Consider the following 22,685-nt stretch of genomic DNA (forward strand, 5'->3'; position numbering starts at 1 on the left):
TTGGAATATACTTACATTAAGATACTATAAAATATAAATAGCTGTTCATGTTGCATTTCAATGTACTGGTGAAATTATGTTTATGAACAAGAATACATTGTCAGAACTGTGCCAATTAATGAACTGGTGGTGGGGCAAGTCGCCGGAGCCAAACAGTCTACTGCACATCAAACAACTTATTCATAAATAATCTACTTAAAGAGTAGAGGAGAAAGCAATTATGGCAACTTCTTCCAATAAAAGGCAGTTTTTCCTAAAAAAAACTGCAGTAGCTAAAGGGTGGTTACATAAATGTTACAAGTGTAAATCAGTCTCAATCACTAACAACAGCAGAAGCTGAAAGGCGAATTACCCAGTCATCGCTATTTTGGCTGGCTTAAGCTCAGACATCCAATACAACGTCTACAAACAGCACCTTTTCTCTCTCCAATTTTTCCTACCCCATTTCTGCTGCATCTTCTAAGTGCGTTAATTCTCACAAAGGATCAGAATCTAACAGAGGAAAGCCATTAATAAAGGGAAATGGTCCATTTTTGTTGTTGGTATAGCGGCTGAACACTATTTTCCAACACCCACCGTAGCCACATTCAAAACAAGACACAACAGCCTGAAGCAGATTTTCTCCCACTTGCATCCTTCTTATTGCTTGTCTGGAAATTGGGACAAATAAGATCAGGAGAGAAGAAGATTTGGAGAGATAACATGTAGTATGGTTGAGAAGGAAAAAGGAAAGACCATTGTGTTTTACAGCCAATTAAATATTTCAGAAGTGTGGTCCCTGATGGGCTGTCGGAAAGAAAGTGGTTAATTTGCAAATGGTGGGCTCTCACAATCAGCAAAGTAATACTAAACACATAGTCTGCTTTTTTCTCGTTGATGTTGAATAAGGGATAAATATTGGGCCAGTATATTAAGGATAACTCTCTTTTGAAACGGCCCTGTAGAATCTTTTATGTCCATCTCCAAGAGCAGACTGGAACTTTGTTTAATATTTCATATGACAGATGACACCTCATATAATCTGTCACTAAAATGTCAGTTCAGTGTTTTGTGCTTGCATCTCTAGAGCGGGTCATGTACATTTAACTTGGTGATATAGTGGTGAGAAGGCTACTAACTGAGATATGGAGGAGAATGGAAGTGATAGAGAGGATAGAGGTGGGGAATGGGGGGGGAAGAGAATAGAAATTGAGTGTGTAAGGAAAGGAGATATGGGAAGCATCACAGAAGAGATCACAGTGGCAAGGATTGGAGGTTGAGGGAAGAAGAGGTCAGGAATGGTGGAGGCCATCAGGAGAAGGTTGGTAAGAAATTAAAGGGAGTCAGATATTGGGATGGGTTGATCAGAAGTTTGGAAAGAGGAAACACAGAGGATAATAAGTGGAATGGCTGGGGCAAGGATAAACTGTTCGTCCTTTCAAGGGGGAAGGGAAAGATGAGAGGGAGAATCCAGATAGAAAATAGGTCATGTTGTTGCCCCTCTGGTATACCTACACAATGTTCTTCCCTCCTTTCCCATGTCATCTTTTTCACATCTGTAGCATGCTCTCTTTCTCCTTTGAGCCCGCCAGCCAAAGCCCAGTCCTCCACCAACAAGGTATGAATAATGGTTCTTCCTTATTCCCCCCCATTCCCTTTACTCCTGGACCATGTTCTCCTTCTAAACCTAGATTACACTCTTAACCATAAACAGAAGGGACATGATTTTATTTTTTAAAAAGCCCATGTTTATGCAGCAAGTAACTTCAGTGGACCAGATAAAATCTGGATGTCACAGCACACATTCCACCCTATTATTATTTATTCATTATTATTAATAATTAATATAACATATTATCAATCTGTGACCCACACACAATACCCTATCAGTCTCTTTGACTTTCACCCAGAATCTTAAGTTTAATTTAGTTTTTTTTTCTGGTAATATGGGAGCTGATAGTTTTTGGACAATCTATTATATCACCCAGAACACGAACTGGGTTTATCATTTAAGTTCAAATCCATTTTTTGCATTTCCTATGGCAATAGGAACTAAGTGGTTCCCTCATACTTCTGTTTCCAATTAGTTGAGGCACAGTCAACCTCACAATGAATCCAGTTTAATGTTAACAGTTCAGTGGAGTGACTAAAACCACAAAAAAAGACTACAAGAAAACCTCACAAGCAAGAAATACAAAAGATACCACATACTTGTTTTTAACAAAAATATTGTTAGAAATGCAATATTTTTTTACCTGGTCCTAGTATAAATCCCAGAGCTTGACAAGCACTGATATTTGCCATTGCACTGTTCCTTTCCTGAAGTGACGTTGCACCAGCAACGTATGATCGTACCACAGCCACATTTCCTTAAAAAAAGCATTACTTCATGAAATTTTAAAATATTCTCAACATCCAGCATTAGATATACAGTCACTCATAAACAACAAGCAGAAATGATCCTATTTCATCAAATTGGCAACTGTTTTTGAATATCCAGAGACACAAAATCTGTGATGATTCCAAAAGATGTGTATCTATTTTGAAGGCTGATATTACACCACCAATGTGGTTAATGAGACAGATAATCAACCAACATGACTGCAATTCCCACTGTAAACAGTAGAGATGCTCCTCTTGAGTCTTAGCCCTGATCGCACTCTGACTTGTGTTCACTTGGTTTTAGTTCCCTCACAACCTAGCTACCATTAAACTGTATCTGCTATTTTCATCAAAACTATTTGCTTCCTAGCCTTGTCCAAAATATATCAAATTACAATCAGACCTCAGGATCCACATTTCTACAGAGAAGTACTGGTCCACTGCGTTTCTGTATACCACTTCTCCTCCAACACAGAACAATGCACTAACACAATTGTATATCTACTTGGGACAAATGACTAACATTATTAAATCTTATTGACTAATGGGAATACATTGTGGTACGGCTACAAATATAGAAAATCTCCATAGTTAATTAACACTATTACTGTAAGCCACTTATTCCAATGAAAGTTAATTCCACTGAATATTAGTTAATGCTAAAAGAGTAATAATGTTACATAATTTTATTAGGATAGCTCAAAATAATTTGAAATTTTAAGCAAATTATGCCAAGAACAACCCTGTCTTTTTAGACCCTATCATATCATCCGTTTCAGATTTCCCAAACAAATGAAAATAATATAAATTACTTTAAAAAAACTTTTTAAATGAAGATAAGAGTAAAATAGCTATTTAGTCAGATATGTATGTATATATATTAAATAACTTCATTTTAAAATTCAATAATAAGATATGTTGGATAATGCATTTTTTTAAAACAATCCCTTTGGCAAACCATGTGCTTCCTTAAATCAGATCCACGAGAACACCCACAGAAATGTGCTGTAGCATCAAGGCAAATTAAAACAGAATCATTAGGAGGAAACAGTCACACTTTCATGAATTTGAGCATAAAAGTACTGATGCTGTAAATCCAAAACAAAAACAGAATGTGAATGAATTTTTCAGCATATTGAGTTGTATCAGTAGGAAGGAAAATAGAATCACTATTTCATGTCAAGAATCCTTCATTAAAATGGGAAAAGTGAGAAATCAAGAGTGTTGTTTCTGAGAGGGGAAGAGATGGAAAAAACAGAATGTCTGTGGTAGGGTGAAGACTAATGTTGTCATGGTATCAATTATTTTAAACATCAGCATTTAGAAACAGAAAAGAAAAAAAACTAACTGAAACAGAAAGGTATAACCGCGTCAGTAGAAAGAAAAATAAATAAATAAATGCCTGAAACTATTAAATTCAATATTAAATCCCAAGGGCTTCAACATACCCAGATGGAAGATGAGGTGTGGTTCCTCATGCTCAGCACGGGAACAATGTAGGAGGCTGAACACAGAGAGGTCAAGGTGGGAACAGGGTTGAGAATTAACGGGAAAAACATGTGGAAGCTCAGGGTCATCCTTGCAGACTGAACATAGTGCTCTGCAAAATGGTCACCCAATTTGCATTTGGTTTCTCCAATGTAGAGGAGACTACATCATGGTATTATTCCTTCAGCCTGGGAATTCATATTGCATAAATATTTATGATTAGTAATTTTAAAAAGTTCGTATTTCCAATAACTTTTAGAAATTAACTGTAAGCTCCTTATTTCCTTGTTACTTTTATATCCATTTTGAAGTTTACCATTGTGGTGCAATTCCATTTTTATTGATACATTTCATAATGAGCATGCTCAAGTGTATACATAAAACAAAATCAAAAGGATAACCACCTGTGGCTTGTAAATGATTGTGATTAACAAAAATGCTCTGATGTGCTACTCTGCAATTTAACATAACATCTTTAGAACATTTCAATACAAGGGCAGCTTGAAATATTAGCCATTAAAGTGGAGGTAAAAGCTGGAAGGTCTGTGAACAACAAATCCCCAGAGTAGCTGGAAACTTTGGCAGCTCCAGACCTTTTAAGGACCATGCACAATGCAATCTGAGTTTTTTTTTAAATTTTCCAAGAAGCAATTTCACTGTCAGGGGAGATACAAGCTGTTAAATAAAGTTATACCCCAGTTCAGTTAGGATCAAATCCTGACACATATGTAAACCAACCTCACACAACTATACAGTAAAATTGGAGTAACAGAGGTATATCAACAGGTATATTTTTTTGCCAAATAGCATTGTAACAAATTCCAGCTCTTCCATATAATAATGGCCCAAAAACTGCCAGCCTTTACTTCCCTAGCTAGGAGAAAGCTCTAGACTCTTATACAAGCATATACAAACACAGGGTCCTGATCTTTTGTAGAGACTATCATTGCACTCCAATGCAAAGGTTGGTGGTCCCATTTCATACACTCAGGGACAGGCCCACATATGCTGTGTGCTGTCATATGATAGAGTAGCCCATTGGAGCAGTACGTTTTCAGACTTGAACTGAGTACTTTAGTATGTAATCTCAAGTGCATTTTTTTCCATTCTAACAGTTAGCAGACTAGTATCACTTTAGTAAGCTGCAGTTAGATATGAGCTGTTAAACTTGTTTCTTGTACAAACACCAGCCCAGAAATTTAGACATCCCCATTATAGGAAGTGCTTTATGCTATCTGCATAAGAATGATGAGTTCCAAGGCTTTCCAGATATTGGACTGAAGCATCATAATGGAGGCACACAATGGAAAAATGAACAGATGGGCCACCATTATCATTTCAGCTGCCTTGAAATACACAAGTCCATGGATTGAATTTGGTGGTGAAAAGTCATTGTGATTGTGGATTGGAATCATAAATGATGCATGCATTGGGGGTGAGGGTGGGAGGAGGTTGAAGAGTTGTAGTTTTCAGTGCTGGGATCAGTCAGACCTGCAAATAAATCTTTTAATATTGTTTTGGGAGTAAATACCAAGCCCCTGGCAAAGAACTGATTAATCATATTCTTAAAAATTCCACTAATATGGACACCATTATTTTCTACTGTCTATTTCTAATCATGTGCTGAGATGCCAACTCACACATCACAAGAACTTACATTGCAAACTGCGTGTTATCAAGAAGAATTTGTTTCAGAAGTGATCTACAACATTGAAACCACACGTGGAGTACTGTCTCAGAAGACCAGCAATGAAACTATCAATTACTGGAGAAAATGACTCCAGAGGTGCATTGAGATTGATGATATAGAGAGATCAGAGTAAGATAAGTGCTCTGTTAATTAATTCAGGAAAAATGTTAATGGGACAATCAGGTTGTATTAAACACATGTATTCAAGGCCATACTAAAGCCATACAAATTTTCTTAAACTACCATGTCAATTACATGCATTTTTGTTTTCAATATCCACAAACTCAGAATAAATATAAATACATACCTGCAGTTAAAAGTTTTTACCATATAATCTGTCCATTTTGCTTGTATTCATTGTACAATTACTAATATTTTTCACATGAACTAGGTCTTACCTGCTCCAAATCCAACAAATGCTCGAGCAAGCAGCATGTAGTACTTATTATGAGATGGTGGGGCATGTGCATAGCCATACAGTATGTTTGCTGCTACATTAATCAAAATTGAGATAATAAGAGGTTCCCTTCTTGGCCTGTAATTGGACCATGCACCAAACAGTACAGATGCAATCATCTGTCCCAAGCTGTAAACTGCAATAACCCATCCAAGAAAACTCGCATCTGCAGTCTTATCGACCTACAAAAAAAAGTGCATGGCCATGATTACCAACTCTTGTGTGAATAACTCAAAGCACATCCAAAATAATTGACCTTAATCACGATTAATGATCCCATACATCCTCCCATCTATTCCTGCATATGTCCTAACTCTATCACCTTAGATTTTCGATTTAATTCATTATCAAGGAAAATTCCTCATTCATTCATGGTAGTGGAGCCTCATAGTATAAAGGAAAATGCCGCTACAAGGAACCTTAAAAGAGCCATGAAATAATACTTTAAAACCCTACTACAAAAGTCAAGTATCTTCTTTTATAAATACAGTACACTCTCAGCCATCCAGCATCCATGGGGAGTAGGGGGTGCTGTTGCATGAATATGCCAGTTGCATGAGAATTTCTCAAAAAAAATTACTGTACATTACGCACTAGTATTTATACATAATACTAGTGTGTGATGGTAATATTTTTCTATGCATAAGCCTTTAAATAAATTGCCAAACTATATGTCATCTCCTTACTCTTTTAAATAACAATGCTTTACAATGCAATTCAATTAGAAATTGCTTAATATTCTTAGAAACTTTTGCTGGTCACTTAAGAATTCCAGATGCATAAAGAGTTTAATGTACACGTCGATTAAATCATCTTGTCTTAGGCATTCAGGTGCAAATATTTTGTTTCTGAAGCAGTTTCATGAGGTTTTCATATAATCAATGAAATATGACTAGCCATGTAGTATTTCACTTTTTAAAAAATGGAAGCATTGATATGATACAACTTATGAGACAAATCTATCAGAAAATACTGGAACCATATCAGAGGCAATAAAAGGCAATAGCCTACATTTATGGAATCCTGCATGACTTCAGGATATCTTCAGATATTTTCACAGCCAATGAAGTACTTCTAGAATTACAGCTGCTATAATAATGTATGAAAATGTGGCAGCCAATTAAACATGATTTAATGCCTGATTAAAAAGTCAGCAATTCCAACTGTGCAGCATTCACTCACAACTGGTGGGATGCTTGAATCCACAACCTCCCACCTTAGAGGTAAGAGTGATATCACAGAAATCAGGTTGATGCCTTAAATAGATCTATCCTGAAACAGATTTGGAGCAATTGGCAATCTATTCTATTCAGACTGTATGGCCATGGGAATCAACATTGTGTGAATGACTAAGAACATGTCCAAAATAATTAACCTTAATCACTGTTAATGATCCAACTACCTCCCCATCTATCTTACTTATCGTCTATTGTTTAATAATATTCATATAATTTGGGTAGCCTAGCATTAATTTCCTAACTGTATTTACTTTTAATTCTCATCTTAATTCATTATGAGGTCGTGTTTCTCATCCACAGTAGTGGGACCATCGTGGTAATAAAGGAAAATGCCTCACTACATGAATAACCTAAGGACCAATGAAATCATGTTTAAACTCCACTGCAAAAGTCAAATATCACTTCAAAGCAAGACTACTAAGAAAATGGTCACAAACCTTTTGTAGAAATGGCCAAATTGAAGACACTACAATCGAGAAACCTGCAGGAAAAGGATTATTTACCACACAGAGTCAGCACAGCTTTCTTCCCAACAACACAAATCATTGTGCTTCAGCAAATGTTACAGAATTAATTGACATTCAAATGAATACTGTAAATCTTCTCCTTCACATCTCATACTAATTTTTTTAAAAAGATATCCACCTTCAGTTTACAAAAAAAACTTAATTTCTCCCTCCTCATTTGTATTGGTCAGCTACCCATAGCTATATCTCACCTAAATCTATTCAAGTGCAGAACGGAGAAGGGAAAGTACTGTTCACCTGCCAGCCAGCAAGCAAAGATGTTCAGATATCCATGATTACCCTCTCTTCCAGTATTACTTCAACTATTATTGACAACCCAATTTACAGGCAAGCAACAAGGTTCCTGCCTTCCAGCAATGCTGTCCTGGACTGGCCACAAGGAAGTGAATGGGAGTGACACAGTAACAACTTCCTTTCTGATAGCTCGTTCCCTGTGTCACCTTCCTACTTATGCTGCAAGGATCATGATGGTGCATCAAATTACAGTCATTTTTAAAATATAACACAAACTAAAATTAATACCAGTTGAATGCTGATCATTAAGCAAAATGACAACACTGCTACATAATGGAACATCAAGTAGAATCCCTCAAGCAAAGTAGGAAGGTTGGGTGGGAGAAATAAGTCTATCAGTTGGCAGCTTTCCCTCAGACAGCTCCACATAAACCATAGCACTGATATGAGATCAGTGTCTGCCCATTCACTAAACAGGGAAATGGGCAAAGGAGCAAAATATATTTTTTAAAATGGGAATGGAAAGGGTTGGAAAACAAAAAACCTAAAAACTAAAGGTGAAATATCGACTAACTTTGAAGCAAGACTTTACTAGTAAAATGAGATGAATATAAATATATAACATTTAAATGCAATTTCTGTCACAGATAAAGGCAGCTCTATTCAAGAATAGTCCACAAAAGAGCTTCATGATTAAAAGGAAGTTCTCACTTTATAGATAAGTGGTTACCTCTGAGTGCAACACCCACCTATACTGCTGAAGAACATGGTAAGGTACATGACACGGATTGACCTCCAACGACTTTGATTTTCCTGTGGCTTCTCAACCAACGTGCCTTCACTGCAGAATAAACCAATCAGTCTTTATCTTTATGCTTCAATTCGCTATTCATGCAATTAAGCTCTTGTGCACAGCATTTACAATTTAAAAACCAGAAATACCACCATCAGATTGTTTTGAAGTCCTACATTTTGGTAAAGCAACTTAATGATAGATATAAGCCATTTAGATCTGTTCAAGTGGGGAAGAATGGAAGAAAAATTATATCTATCTATAAGCAAGTACACATCACACCTGTTTCATCACATATCCACAATTACTCTTACCATATTAGTTCAACCATTATTCAAATACAAACTAGAAAATCAATGCATCATATTGATACTAATGACATTAGAACATAGAACAGTACAGCAAAGGAACAGGCCCTTCAGCTCACGATGTTTGTTCCAATCATGATGCCAATGGAAACTAATCCCATCTACCTACATGCGTCCATATCCCTCCATTCCCTTCATGTTCATGTACCTGTCTAAATGCCTATTATACGCCACTATTGTGTCTGCTTCCACCATCACCCTTGGAAGTGCATTCCAGGCACCTACAACTCTGTGTAAAAAAACTTTCGCCCTCTCAGCTTAAAGGTATGCCTTCTCGTATTTGACATCTCTACCCTGGGAAGGAGACTCTTAACTATCTTCCCTATCTATCCCTCTCGTAATTTTATAAACTTCTATCAGATCTCCCCTCAGCCTCTGATCCTCCAGAGAAAACAATCCAAGTCTAGCCAACCCCTCCTTATAGCAAATGTTCTCTAATCCAGGCAGGATCCTGGTGAACCTCCTCTGCACCCTCTCCAAAGTCTCTACATCCTTCCTGTAATGGGGTGACCAGAACTGAACACAATACTCCAAATGCAGCCTAACCAAAGTTGTATACAGCTGCAACATGACTTTCTGAATCTTATATTGAATGCCCCAACTGATGAAGGCAAGCATGCCATATGCCTTCTTTACCACTCTATCTACTTGTGTTGCCACTTTCCGCGAGCTATGGACGTGGACCCCAAGACCCTCTCTACATCAGTGCTCTTAAGGGTCCTGCCATTTACTGTGTTCATTCCCCTAAGGTTTGATCTCTCAAAGTGCAACACCTCACTCTTGCCCTGATTAAACTCCACATGCTATTTCTCCATGCATATATGAAACTGATCTGTATCCTTTGACAATTTCTTTACTATTCACAATTCTACCAATTTTTACGTTGTCCACAAACTTAAATGGATAAAATACAACCAATAATTTTGTATCACTTCTGTATTGTCCTTACTTCTGTGAAATTTTGCTCTAACAGTTTAAGACAATAGTTCCATCAACAAAATAGAAAAGCATCACAGGGCTAAGAAAATGCACCCATCATTATTAGAATACGTGGATGCCTAAGACAATCAGCAGTTCAGGTAATTCTTTAATATGTGAAATATCTGACCAAAAACAACCAAATAACACAACAACTAAAACTTGCTTAAGTTGTTCAAATGAGTGACATTGGAGGCACTCCAAAGAAAATTCACCAGGGTAATTCAGGTTGAGTTTATTCTTATAAACAGGCACAGTGAGATACCAGTACAATGAAATTCCTGGGATGAGAGAGTTATCCTATCGATAAAGGCTAAACAGGTTAAGTCTATATTCTTTCAAGTTTAAAAGAATCGGGGGTGATCTTATTGAAACATACATGATCCTAAGGGAGCATGACAGGGTAGATGTTGAGATGTTTTCACTTACCAGAGAGTCTTGAACAAGGGGACATAGTTTCAAGATAAGAAACAGTTATTTAAAACCGAGGTATGTACAAATTTCTTCTCACAGAGGGTAGTGAACCTCTGGAATTCTCTGCTCCAAGGAGTTGTGGAGGCTAGCCCATTAGAAGTATTTAAAGCAGAGGCAGATAAATTCTTGAAAGACTGGGGAGTTGAGGGCCATGGGGATCTAGCACAGAGGGGGAGTTGAGGCACAATCGTATTGAATGGCAGGAGGACTTGAAGGGTCAAGTGGCCTACTCCTGCATCTATTTTTGGGTTCTTGAGCATATAACAAAAAAATCATAAAATGCTAGAAGTCAGCAGGTCAGGTAGCATCATGGAAAGAGAAACCAACAACATTTCAGATCAATGACCCTTCATCAGAACTATTACTTTTTGTTTGTTATGTAACTAAATAAAATTTGCTGAAGCAAAAAGAGTTTTTCACTCCAATTACTAAATTATGCATGTTTTAATTAAGTTGCATATTCATAAGTTTTAACATTTGTGATCTTATTTTTACTCTATTATAAATATGTTATATATTATTATAAGACTTGAGAAATCCTTTATTACCAAGGACCACGCTCTAATACTTAAAAATAAACTATCATTTTCCTTCAGTTGTATACAAAACTGTCAACTTCACATTAATGTTAGAAATTGAAACAAACTATAGATCATAAAATCACAAAGACAGAGAACACCATTTAGGTTCACTGGAGCATAATTATTTAAAAATATAATGGCCTGAATTTTGTAGTTAGTGACAAAGGAAGAGATGTTTATCATTCTAATTTTTATAGATTTTGATACTTTTGCACATAGACTTACTGTGAGCAGGTCACACATTAACAAGGCTCTTTAATTAAAATGGGAAACGGACACATAGAAATAGACAGACAAAACTAACTCTGATTATCTGGCATTCACAGGATTCTGGTGGTGCCGGACAGGTAGATATTCCAGATTATTGGATATTATTCCATTTAATACACCAAAACACTTTTAATTAACTTTTTTAGATGTTCCACAGCAGTACAATAGATTTTCCAATGAACCAGATGAGTTCAAAAGGAACGCAGGAAACAGAGCACCAGTTAGTTTAAGAGGAATGTCAGAATAGGGCCCAGTGAATTTAAGGGGACGACAGGAAACAGAACCCAGTGTGTTTCAAAGGGATGTGGAAATGGAGCTCCAAAGAGTTTAAAGGAATGCAGGTCAGAGGGCCCCAGTGAGTTAAAGGAGTGCAGAAAACAGGGCCCTGGTGAGTTTAAAGGGAGCACAGGAAACAGAACCAAGTGAGCTAGAAGCTGAACCATCAGGATTTCGAAAAATTGGATAGCAGATTATTAGATATTACTGTATACTTTTAACATCTCCAACATCAATTAAATTCTGAAAGGGTGGAAGACCACATTTTTAAGATTAAACTTTCAAGGCCATTAGAAAAGTTTGGCAGTGATTATAGCTTATTATGCTGTTAAAAATTTACTTGCTGTTAAATCTATCAGCTCAAATACTTTCTGCTTTGTTCAGAGAAGTACAATACCACAACAATGTTCTGCAATAAATGTTACACCTGTAGGTGGCCTCATAGTAAGGCTTTTACCACAAAACTGTATTTACCCCAAAAGGCACATGCAACTGGGGCATTCCAATAATCTGGTGAGGTCACATTTATGCCATGCATGTTCACCCAATAATATTAAAAAAGGGGGAGGGGGGAGTGTGCTTCACCTCTAAAAGTTGACAAAGATACGAACACACCCATTTTAAATGGCGCACAAGGGGTCAATCAAGTAGTCCTGGAAAATGTTAAGCTTCCATGACCCTTTCAAACTTGATGCATCTTCTCCACAAAGTAGTCACCCAATATGCATTTGAAATTGTCCCTATTCCATCATCAATGCAGGTTGCAATACTGATTTGAGGACCAGCTGCATTCAGTCTGCAGGGGTGAACTCAAGTTTCCAGTTGCCTATTACTTTAAATTCGCCATCCCACTCTGACCCATCTTTCTATGGCCTTCTGCACTATGATGAGGTCCAACATAAGTTTGGGGAACAGCACCTCATCTTCCACCTGGGCACAGAATCCTTCTAGACTCAATATCAAATTCAGCAGATTCAGATAACTTGCTTGGAGATGCAAGAGACTGCAGATGCTGAAACCTGGAGCAACAAACAATCTGCTGGAGGAACTCAGCAGGTCAAGCAGCATCTGTGCGGTCTCAACGTAGGGTTTTGACCCAAAACATCGACAATTCCTTCCCTCCAACAGATGGTGCTTGATCTGCTGAGTTCCTCCAGCAAATTGTTCGTTGCTCCAGATAACTTACTTTCTCTGTTTCTATCAGAAATGGCCAGTTCTGCTGAAGGCCATCCATTTATAGTATTGATTCAGTTTTCTCCCTCCACTAACATAGCCTGACCTGCTGGCCATTTCCTGTAACTCTACATTTCACAACTTTTACATGTTCCCTTGTTTGTTTTCTCTCTCTCTCTTTCTCTTATTTCCCTCATTGACCTATCAACTAGATGGGTTCATCAAATATTTCCTTCCTGCTATCGACCCTCCACCACCCTCTCGGCAAGTTGAAACTTCCTGGTTTTCCCTCTTCCCCAGTTCTGACAAAAGGTTTTTAACCTGAAATGTTAACTCTGTTTCTTTTTCCTCAGATGCTGCCAGACCTGCTGAGTGTTTCCAGCATTTTCTGTTTTTATTTCAGATTTCCAGCATCTGCCGGTTTTTGATTTATGCATTTTTTGTAGCTTATATCAATAGCTTGCAGGGAAATGCATTATACTAATCAAATCAAGGGATTCACTTGACACTAAAAGACTTCTGTTAAGATTTGTTCATGCCATAGTTCAGAGAAAATTAAATCTGGAATCAACTGAATTAATTGATGTAATTAACAATTAACATTATTCTAAACTGTGTGTAGCAATACAGTCTGTGTGGAATGTAGACCAGATTGTCATGATCTATGGTCATACAGCACAGAAACAGGCCCTTTAGCCCACCCCGTCCATGCTGACTTTCAAGTACACACCTATACCAATCTCATTTACCTGCACTTGGTCTATAACCTTCTCTGCCTTGACGATTCAAGTGCTCATCCAGGTACTTCTTAAACATTGTGAAAGTATCTGCTCCACCACCCATTCAGGCAGTGCATTCCAGGTTCCAACCACCTTCTGGGTGAAAAATTCTTCATCAGATCCCATCTAAATCTCTTGGCCCTTACCTTAAATCCATGCCTCTAGTTTTATGGGGAAAAGTTTCCTACTCTCTACCATATCCATGCCCCTCATAGTTTTGTATACCTCTATCAGGTCCCCCCTCAGCCTCCTCCACTCCAAAGGAAACAAACTCAGCCTATTCAGTCTTCCTTGATAACTGAAACACTCCATCCCAGGCAATACCTTTGTAAGTTTCCTCTGCGCCCCCTCCTGTGCAATAACATCCTTCCTGTAATGTGGTAATCAGTTCTAGGTAGCTGACAGATATGATTCAATAGGATATTGAACTACACCATCTACCATTCACTGACACATTAACTATCAAAGAATGAGTCTTCTTTCTAAGATCAGAAGACTACTAATTGTGCATATCTGGGTGGTGTTGAAAATGGCACAGTTCACCACAGGAAACTGAGATTAGTTTACAGGGTCACATTGCTAAACATTTTTAATGAAATGGGAGAATTGTTATTAAGAAAGATAGGGGAGATTCAAGATTAATTACCATAGCATGGCTTTCAAAACTGACATTTTCTATGGAAAGCACATGTGGACTTGCTGGATGTGCAGCCTTGAGTGTAAGCTGTTATACTTTATACTGGTGTACCAGTATAAAGTATAACAGACACTTACAAGGAAAGTATTTAACTGGCTTAGTTAGATATATTCATTTAAAAAGCTATTGTTTTCATTCAGTAGCATAGTGAAGGAAAATGCAGCTGCCACAAAATGAGTAAAATAAACAATACTCCATGGTGTTCAGGAATAGCCTATGTTTAAAAACTGCCTGGAATATGTTATAAAGCATTACACTGCCCTGATAACACTCAGTTCACATTATTATGAAATGCGTAGTATCAAAATGGAAATGTGATAATATTCAGGAACCTTAAGAAAGATCGAAATGTATTTTATGGCCATGCATGTAGCTTTTCACGTGGTCCAAAATGGAGCCCATAGGAGAGGCAAACTCTAACAATTCCGCCTTTGAAGCCCAGGCAACTCGTAGACTTTTATTGCTTCTTTACTGATTTTATCTTTTTTAAAAGCTTTTGCCTGGAAGATTAGAGAGGAATTTTCTTAACCTTGCTTCCTCATGCCTTAAAAACTTTTCAGACTTTGTGCTCAATAGACTGTACTATGTCATGCAAAATACTGAACAAACAATATTGTCATGAAATTATTATGAATTATGAAATACTATAAAATGGATGCCAACTAATGTAGCTGACAGAACAAAGTGATTTCCTTCCTATGTGTTACTTGCATACCCATTCTGACATAAGGCCTGCATCAACTCGTGTAACCCTTCCTTTTGCATACGTACTGCTGTAGGTATTGTTGAGGAATAATTATCACAGCAACCTCACCTCCCTGATACAAACAAGATGAAAAACTCCTACTGAATAAAGTGAAAAAATAACGTATGTAATGGCTCAATCTGATAGTATTGTATTCCTTCCCAATGATCATGTGGCCACCTTAGTGATCTCTGCAAATAAATAATTAGACAGCCTATGCTTCATAAGAGCAAATGATTTTAGAAAGTAAAACATTAAAATTTCAAGCCAAATTTTTCAATTAGAAATACCAAAACTGAAAGCAAAGAAAAACACATTGCCAGATATTTTCAGAATTTACCCCATTTATCTGAAAGTTCATAATAACTAAGACAAAAATAAAATTAAAATAGCATTTTACTTTTTCTAACATAACAAAACTGCAATTTTGTTCTTATATATTTAAAGTGTGAAAACGTTGCCTTGGTTTTCAAATTGTGATGTTCACAGTAAACCATTAATTTTAACAGATATCTGTCAGCATTGCAACTGAGAAATCTAAACCATTAAGGTTAATTGTGATTTACTCACAGACAGTTCTCTATTTTCAGATCTGACCTTTCAAAACAATCCGCCACCAAAATATAAACCACAGGATAATATGAAATTTATTTTGAAAATAACATGTTAAATTCAAGAGAACATGCTTGATTATTAACTGCCCAGCCCTCTGAAGAGGTCATACATAGCATTCAGTGTCATCAAATTTATGAAGAGAACAACAGACTATAACAGTTTAAGACTGCCTAACAGCACTCTGATGGGCCAAAAAGAGATGGCCAATAAAAGTTAGTCTTGCCAGCAATACCATTCTTCAGAGAATTATTAGCACACTTTTGTATTAATGGAAAAGATCAGCCAGTATTTTATACACGAACGAGAAAACCCATTACAGCTTCACAGAATAGCTCTATTTCTCAATTTAGTTGTTATTCTGATGCTTTGTGTCAATTCCTGTTAGAATATGTTAGCTTAGTTTAAACAGTCCAGGGCATCCCAACAGGATCTGCTTTAGCCAGACAACAAAGATAGAGAAAATAGAAGTTTCCCATTTCTGTGAGAACACAAAGAGCTGTGCATGACCCAAGGTAGTCAACTAATATAAAAATAGCAAATAAAAACTGAAAGTCCTACCATGTTCCTAGTCCTAGCAAACTCAGCATGTTTGACAGCATTATGCAGAGAGGAAAAACAAGTTAACTGCACCTTGTGGTTAGTGACTTTTCATCAGCACTAGAAAGTTAGAGATGTAATAGATTTTAAGCAGATACAGAAACAGAGAATGGGGAAAATAAAAAGAGGACGGGTTTGCAATAGAGTGGAATACAGAAGGTTAAGTGACAAAAGGGATTACAGTTAGCCAGGATCTTATTGAATGGCAGAGCAAGCATGAGGGATCCAATGATATGCCTCTGCTTCCACTCTTATGAAAAAATATTTCTAAATGAAATAAATGGTGTCCATCCCTTCCATACTACTAAAAGTTGTTTCTCCTTACAAGCATTAGAATAAAGAAAAAAATACTTTCCAAAGACAGATCAAGCAGCTTTTGGGTAAAAGGAGGGATAAATTCTCAAATGTGATTGTGGTTTACATCAAGATTATATCTCAGGGTGAGTGCAGGAAGTGCCAGAAAAGTCGGGAGGAGATTGCTAGGCAGACAGAGCTGAAGATTCAAGAATGTGCTCAAAGCATCTTGCCCTTGACAGCTCAAAGTAAAGCAACATTCTGAATGGTATTGAGAGTCTCAAATCCATGCATCAAAAGCACGTAAATGATGGAAGGTGAGCATCATCTCACAAACTACCCACCCACCTGCCCCATCTGTGGAAAGGTCTGCGATTCCCACATTGGCCTTATCAGCCACTTCAGATCCTCATAACTGGAACGGAAGCATGTCACCCTCCATCCCCATGAGCCTACCTAAGGATAAGTGGTAATGGCAGCAGAATTTCAGCATTTATAACTTGCCATCTGAATGCACTACTGACAATGAAGGAGCAAAGGAAATCAGGGTATAATGTGCAAAAGCAAGAAGAATGCTGAATTCCCAAAAGGCTGTGGGAGGCTATTAGAGATAAAAAGGGCAAAGACACAAAGGAATTTGAAACAAGGACGAGAATTTCAACGTTCAGGTGTTACCAACATGGAAACTAATGTGGGTCACGTGGATGAAAGAAATCAGGATATGAGCTACGCTCATTTTTATGGATGGATAGAGTACATACATTTGTGAAGGGGTGTTTCAAGGAACACAAACCAGCAAATTGCTTCTTCCTTTTCTCTTTCAGGAGTTAATGGGTCTGCTGTGAGTTTATATGTAATAATTTTTTACATTCATATCAGGATCTTGTGTGTCAATGTTTAACTTAAAAGGTAAAAGAAGGCAAATTTGGTGAAGGAAGTCCAATGGCTCTCACTGTCTTTATCAATATTTGGTTGTTCTGCCACCCTTGGTCACTCACCTTCTAGGCTCCGCATTTAACAGCGGGCTTCTTTCATCCGCCTCAGGCTGAGCCGTCTCCATTTTCAGAACTATCTCCTAACTTTAATCAGATTAAATATTTTGCACAGATTCATTATCGGAAGTGACGGCCAGAGGGAGATGCAAACAAATCGGACCGGAAAGCAGTACGTGCTACTGCACCACTGGAACGAAGGTAACTGTAGGCTCGACAAACTGTTCCGCTCAGAACAAAGAGCTTCCGAATTGGGTAGAAGGAGAAGATAAAATATGATGATGATTGGGGCGGGGAATGATGGTATGGGGGCAGGGAGGAATGGGAGGGGGGAGACGGGGAGATAGGATGGGGGAGCTGAATTTTAACGAGAGCAGAAATTATGTGATGCAAAAACAACCAATGCTACATTTAGAATTGATATGTACTAATAAATCTCATTATGGGATGGAACACAAAACTAAACATGTACTTTAATTTTATGTCAATTGGTGTGCTTTTATGACTACAGTGTTCCTTTTAAAACACATTGGAAAAGTTTTTAATGAAGACAACATGTTAAAATTTGAGAATTAAACCCTAAATAATTGTTCAAGTGATTATAAAAATAACAACTATTTTGTATGGCACTTTAACATGTTTTTAAAAATTCCTAGGTGCTTCACAGGAACATTATCAAAAAATAAGTTAAGCTATCCATGGGCAGTTGACCAATACAAAAAAAATTAACTGTTTTGGGAGGTTTTAAGAAAGCTATCAAATGAAGAATGAGGTTTAGAGAATTTGGGGCCTTAGCGGCTGATAGCATATCCACTAGTTGTGGAGTGATTTAGATGCAAGGATATTTGTGAGTATAGAATTGGAGGTACCCAGATATGAGGATTACAAGGCTGAAGAAAATGTCAAAGGTATGGACTTCTTCACTTCAAAATACACAGCCTCATGGGTGCTCATGTCCCCATCAATTTCAGTTGAAGATGGGGCCTTGGGTAATGTTGAGGCTATTGGTTCTCATGAGAAAAGTGATTGGATTTACTCTTGTTTGAGATGGATTTTGTTACAGTGTAACACTTGTAATATTGCTTGGCATGAGTAGTGAGTCACCAATTGCTCTCTGTATATTGCTATAATGTTTACGTGTATAGCCTGTTAGTCTCGAGAAAAAGCTATTATGAAAAATGCTGCTTTACACAATGCACATTCCTTTATAAATAAAATACCTTTGTTATTTTAAATTACTATCTAACCTCCAGTAAACTCATGAATTAGAGAAGCTACTCGGACACTTGCCATGATCATAACTAGCTGCATATCCCAAATCTGACTGTTGAAAAGGTTTTGCTGCAGGTAGGCAGAGACCATCTCTTCGTCAGAACCTTTTTAATGGTATGGAGACCTTGACTTAAAAGCAGAGTTATAAAGTCAACCCTGCCAGTGCATCCAGAGAGGGCCTCTCTTTGTCACCTGTCATCTCTTTCCTGCTTTTGTTTTTTTTCCAAACATTCCTCTACAGTGAGGAAATGCTGTATATATATCATCATCACATCATACAGGATATACCATTGGGCAATGAAGCTGGAGATCTTGTAGAGCATCCCCAACCCACCCAGTCAGTGAAATATACAATAGATCCTCCATATGGTATTCTCCATAATGTTCCTAGTGGCCCCATGACTCAATTAACACATTCTCTCCAGCTCTGAAGGAGTCTTAGATCCAGATAGCCCTTTGGCCACCAAGGACATCTGCATGTCTACTAAATTGACAGGAACAGCAGAATTGCCCCATAATGAAGCAGTTATGTAAAATTCCTGTGCACATAACTGTTAAGAGTTCCAGATTTTGTTCTGAAACAGGCAAGGTTCCCACTGGGAACCTGATCTCACAAGGAACCAAGCAATTCAGTTTGGAAAGTAGTGTTAGGTGCACTACAACATTGCAATTGAAATTACACAAAGTGAGACCAACAGGGACAAAGATAGTATCTGAAATTCTGTGCCAATGTCCATTTTCAAGTATCTTTACTTCACTACCTTCTCTATCATTTCCTTGCTGCATCCCTGATATGCAGTGCTGGATGAGCAGAAATTTCCTTGTTAAATGATGAGAAGATCGAAGTTGCGTTCTTTTATTCCCAGCACAAATTCCTGACCTGTGCCTTCAGCTGACCAGACCTAAAACCCTGAAATTCCCTCTTTAAATATCTCCACCTAAAGAAGCTCTCTTAATGAAGTAAGGAGTGTCTTAAACCAAGGATTTGGTTGCTTGTCCTAATATTTTTGGCCTGAAGTTAATCTAACTTTAATTGCATTAATGAAAGCTTCTTTGGGATATTTTCTTATGTTTAAAGATGTTTTCTTATGTTTAAAGTGTAAGATGTTCAAGATGCAATTTTAAATAAATGTCAGGAATTCCTCAGAATAAAGCCCTATTATATGCCCTATAAAGCCCTATAATAAGACTGCCCGCTTCTATCTCCTCCCCAAAATCCACAAGAAGGACTGTCTCAGCAGACCTATTGTCTCTGCATGCTCTTGCCCCATGGAGCTTGTATCCTCGTACCTGGACACTATCCTGTCCCTCCCCGTCCAATCCCTTCCCACCTATGTTCACCTCCCTTAATATCATCTACTGCATTCAGTGCTCCAAGTGTGGCCTCCTCTACATTGGTGAGACCAAACACCGACAAAGTGACCATTTCGCAGATCACCTGCACTCTGTCTGTAACTGCGATCTGCATCTCTCCGTTGCCAGTCACTTCAACTCTCCCTCCCACACTATCACTGATATGTCAGTCCTTGGTCTCCTCCACTGCCAGGAGAATTCCAGGTGCAAACTGGAGGAACACCACCTCATTTTCCATCTTGGAACCTTGCAGACTAATGGCATGAACATTGAATTTTCCAGTTTAAGTAATCCCTACCCCCACCATGCTTCTCTTTTTCCCTCTCCTAGCCTATCTCTCTTTTTTCTACCCTTTTCTTCCCCTTTCTCTCCCATCCTGCAGTGGATCTGCTCTCCCCTCCTCCCCTGCACTTGCCTATCACTATCTCTTACCTGTCACCACTTTGTGCCCACCCTGCCTCCCTTCTTTTGTCCACCTATCACTGTTCTGCTTTTTCCTCCTATTTGTTGGGCTTCCCCTTTTCCTATCTTCAGTCCTGAAGAAGGGTCCTGATCTGAAACGTTGACCACCTGCTTTTCTCCACGGATGCTGCCTTGCCTGCTGAGTTCCTCCAGCATCACAGCGTTTTTCACCTATAATATGCCTAATTAGCAAGTAAAGGAAAGATGATATGTCTTGTTGAAAGAAATTCTATCTCACTTTTAACCAGTGTCTTCAACATTAACAGAATTTTGCAGGTTTTAGTTCTATTTGGAAAGAAAGCTACAAACATTGTAAGAGCTTTTAATTAATTTTGGATAGATAATATGGGCATTGTTTAAGTAAGTAGAATAGTTGTGCATTCTTCTTTCTGAAGTACTTAACCAGGCCCCTCAAAAACTGCAGAGTATATGATACCACGCCTCTTTCAGGATAAATAGTTATCAGCAGTCAGCATAGTGTTTAAAATAAGTTTGAAGAATGGGTTGTCACAAATTATTCCAGGAACTGAATTGGTTTCAAAGCAGAATATTGTGAACGATATCTCTCGAACCAGGCCAATAGATTTGGTTAACATATACTTACAGATTCAGTAAAGGAAATCAGTCTCAAAAATAAGGGGTAGTTCTGTGTGTAAAGAAGACATTCCCATGATTGGAAAAAAATAGAACTTTAGTAAGTTTTTAATCCCCTTTCCCCAAAAGCAATAACTTGTGCTGGAATTAAAACTGAAGATACTAGAAATACTCAGCAGTCGGAATGTACATGTGGAGAGGAAAATGGAGATTTAAAAAGTTTTAAGATGCAGAGAAAAGAGGAAAGGTAGGAAATATCTCTTCAAATAAAAGGAAATGGATGTTAAATAATGAAAAAGGGATGTTGGGATACAAAAGAAAATGGTAATAGGACAAATAAAGGAGGAAAAGATCACTCTGGAGGAGGTGTAAGTAAAAGAAACAGAATCATTACCAGAAGTTCAAAAGGACAATGCAAGGTATGTTGGAATTGTTTAAAGAAACCCACAAGAACTGAAAAGTAAACGATATGACATTAGGCACTGAAGACATGGTTATCAGTGGTCAATGTAGATTTTGAAGGGAGCTCCTAACCCCTCCCAGAAGTGATCTTGCTGCTAAGGCTTTAACACAGATAAACAAAAACTGGCTCTTTTTGTATCAAAATAGTAGGATTTTTCTGTCTGTTCAGATCTGTTAACAATTCTCAAAGGTTTACCATATATAAAAAAAATAACAACTTTGAGTATTGGAATCAATTTCCACAGTATTTTTTTTTGAAATGTCATTGTTTTAACCTTCAGCTATTACAGATGATAAAAACTTTATTTTATTGCAATTTATCAACCAAGTCTCAGTCATGCTGCCTCTGGGCTCAGGAAAGGGAATGTAGACACAGGAATAAAGAGGGTCTTTTTAAGACTGAGATAAGCAGGTGTATCTTTTCCCAGCGAGCTCTGAATCTTTGGAATTCCCTTTCCAAGAGTTTTTTAAGCCAAATCATTAGGTATGTTCAAAACTGAGATGGCTTTTTAACTTCTGGGGATGAAAGGTTATGGGAATCAGGCAGGAAAGTGGAATTAATATCAACAGTCAGATCAGTCATGAATGATGAGCTAGCTTTAAGGGGGCTTTGTTACCTACTCCAGCTCTGATTTCTGAAATTTTTATGGCCTCTGGTCTTAATGGGTTGCTGCCTTTTTTGAGGAATTGTGAATAGAACTGAACTATGTACAATAATCAGTGAAATATCCACTTCTGATCTTACAAGGGAGAGAATGTCATTATGGTATTGCTGATCAGACAGTAATTGGGTGAATTGAATTTGTCCTGCTTTTTGTAGACAGGACGTACGAGGGCATCTGACGAGCAATGTGGTAAACTGCCAGTATTGTAGCCATTGTAGAATATCTTGATTGGAGCTACAACTACTTTTCA

At 37.7% G+C, this 22,685-nt stretch overlaps 1 protein-coding gene across 2 annotated transcripts in view; it reads right to left on the reverse strand.

The window, feature by feature from the left end:
• The window catches only part of mfsd8 (major facilitator superfamily domain containing 8), a 34,191-nt gene extending 16,313 nt beyond the window's left edge, over positions 1 to 17,878 (reverse strand). The window contains exons 1-5 of one of the 2 annotated variants that reach the window (XM_052035837.1): positions 17,634 to 17,878; positions 8,745 to 8,836; positions 7,672 to 7,715; positions 5,938 to 6,178; positions 2,235 to 2,348 (exon numbers count right to left, since the gene is read on the reverse strand). In XM_052035837.1, the coding sequence (XP_051891797.1) occupies positions 2,235 to 2,348; positions 5,938 to 6,178; positions 7,672 to 7,715; positions 8,745 to 8,836; positions 17,634 to 17,695 (553 nt within the window). In that variant the 5' untranslated portion in view covers positions 17,696 to 17,878. The remainder of the gene's footprint in view (positions 1 to 2,234; positions 2,349 to 5,937; positions 6,179 to 7,671; positions 7,716 to 8,744; positions 8,837 to 17,633) is intronic. The other variant, XM_052035846.1, reaches the window with a different exon arrangement.
• Between the last annotated feature and the right edge of the window lie 4,807 nt (positions 17,879 to 22,685).

The sequence above is a fragment of the Pristis pectinata genome, chromosome 2, assembly GCF_009764475.1.
Source record: "Pristis pectinata isolate sPriPec2 chromosome 2, sPriPec2.1.pri, whole genome shotgun sequence".
NCBI classification, from domain to species: Eukaryota; Metazoa; Chordata; class Chondrichthyes; order Rhinopristiformes; family Pristidae; genus Pristis; species Pristis pectinata.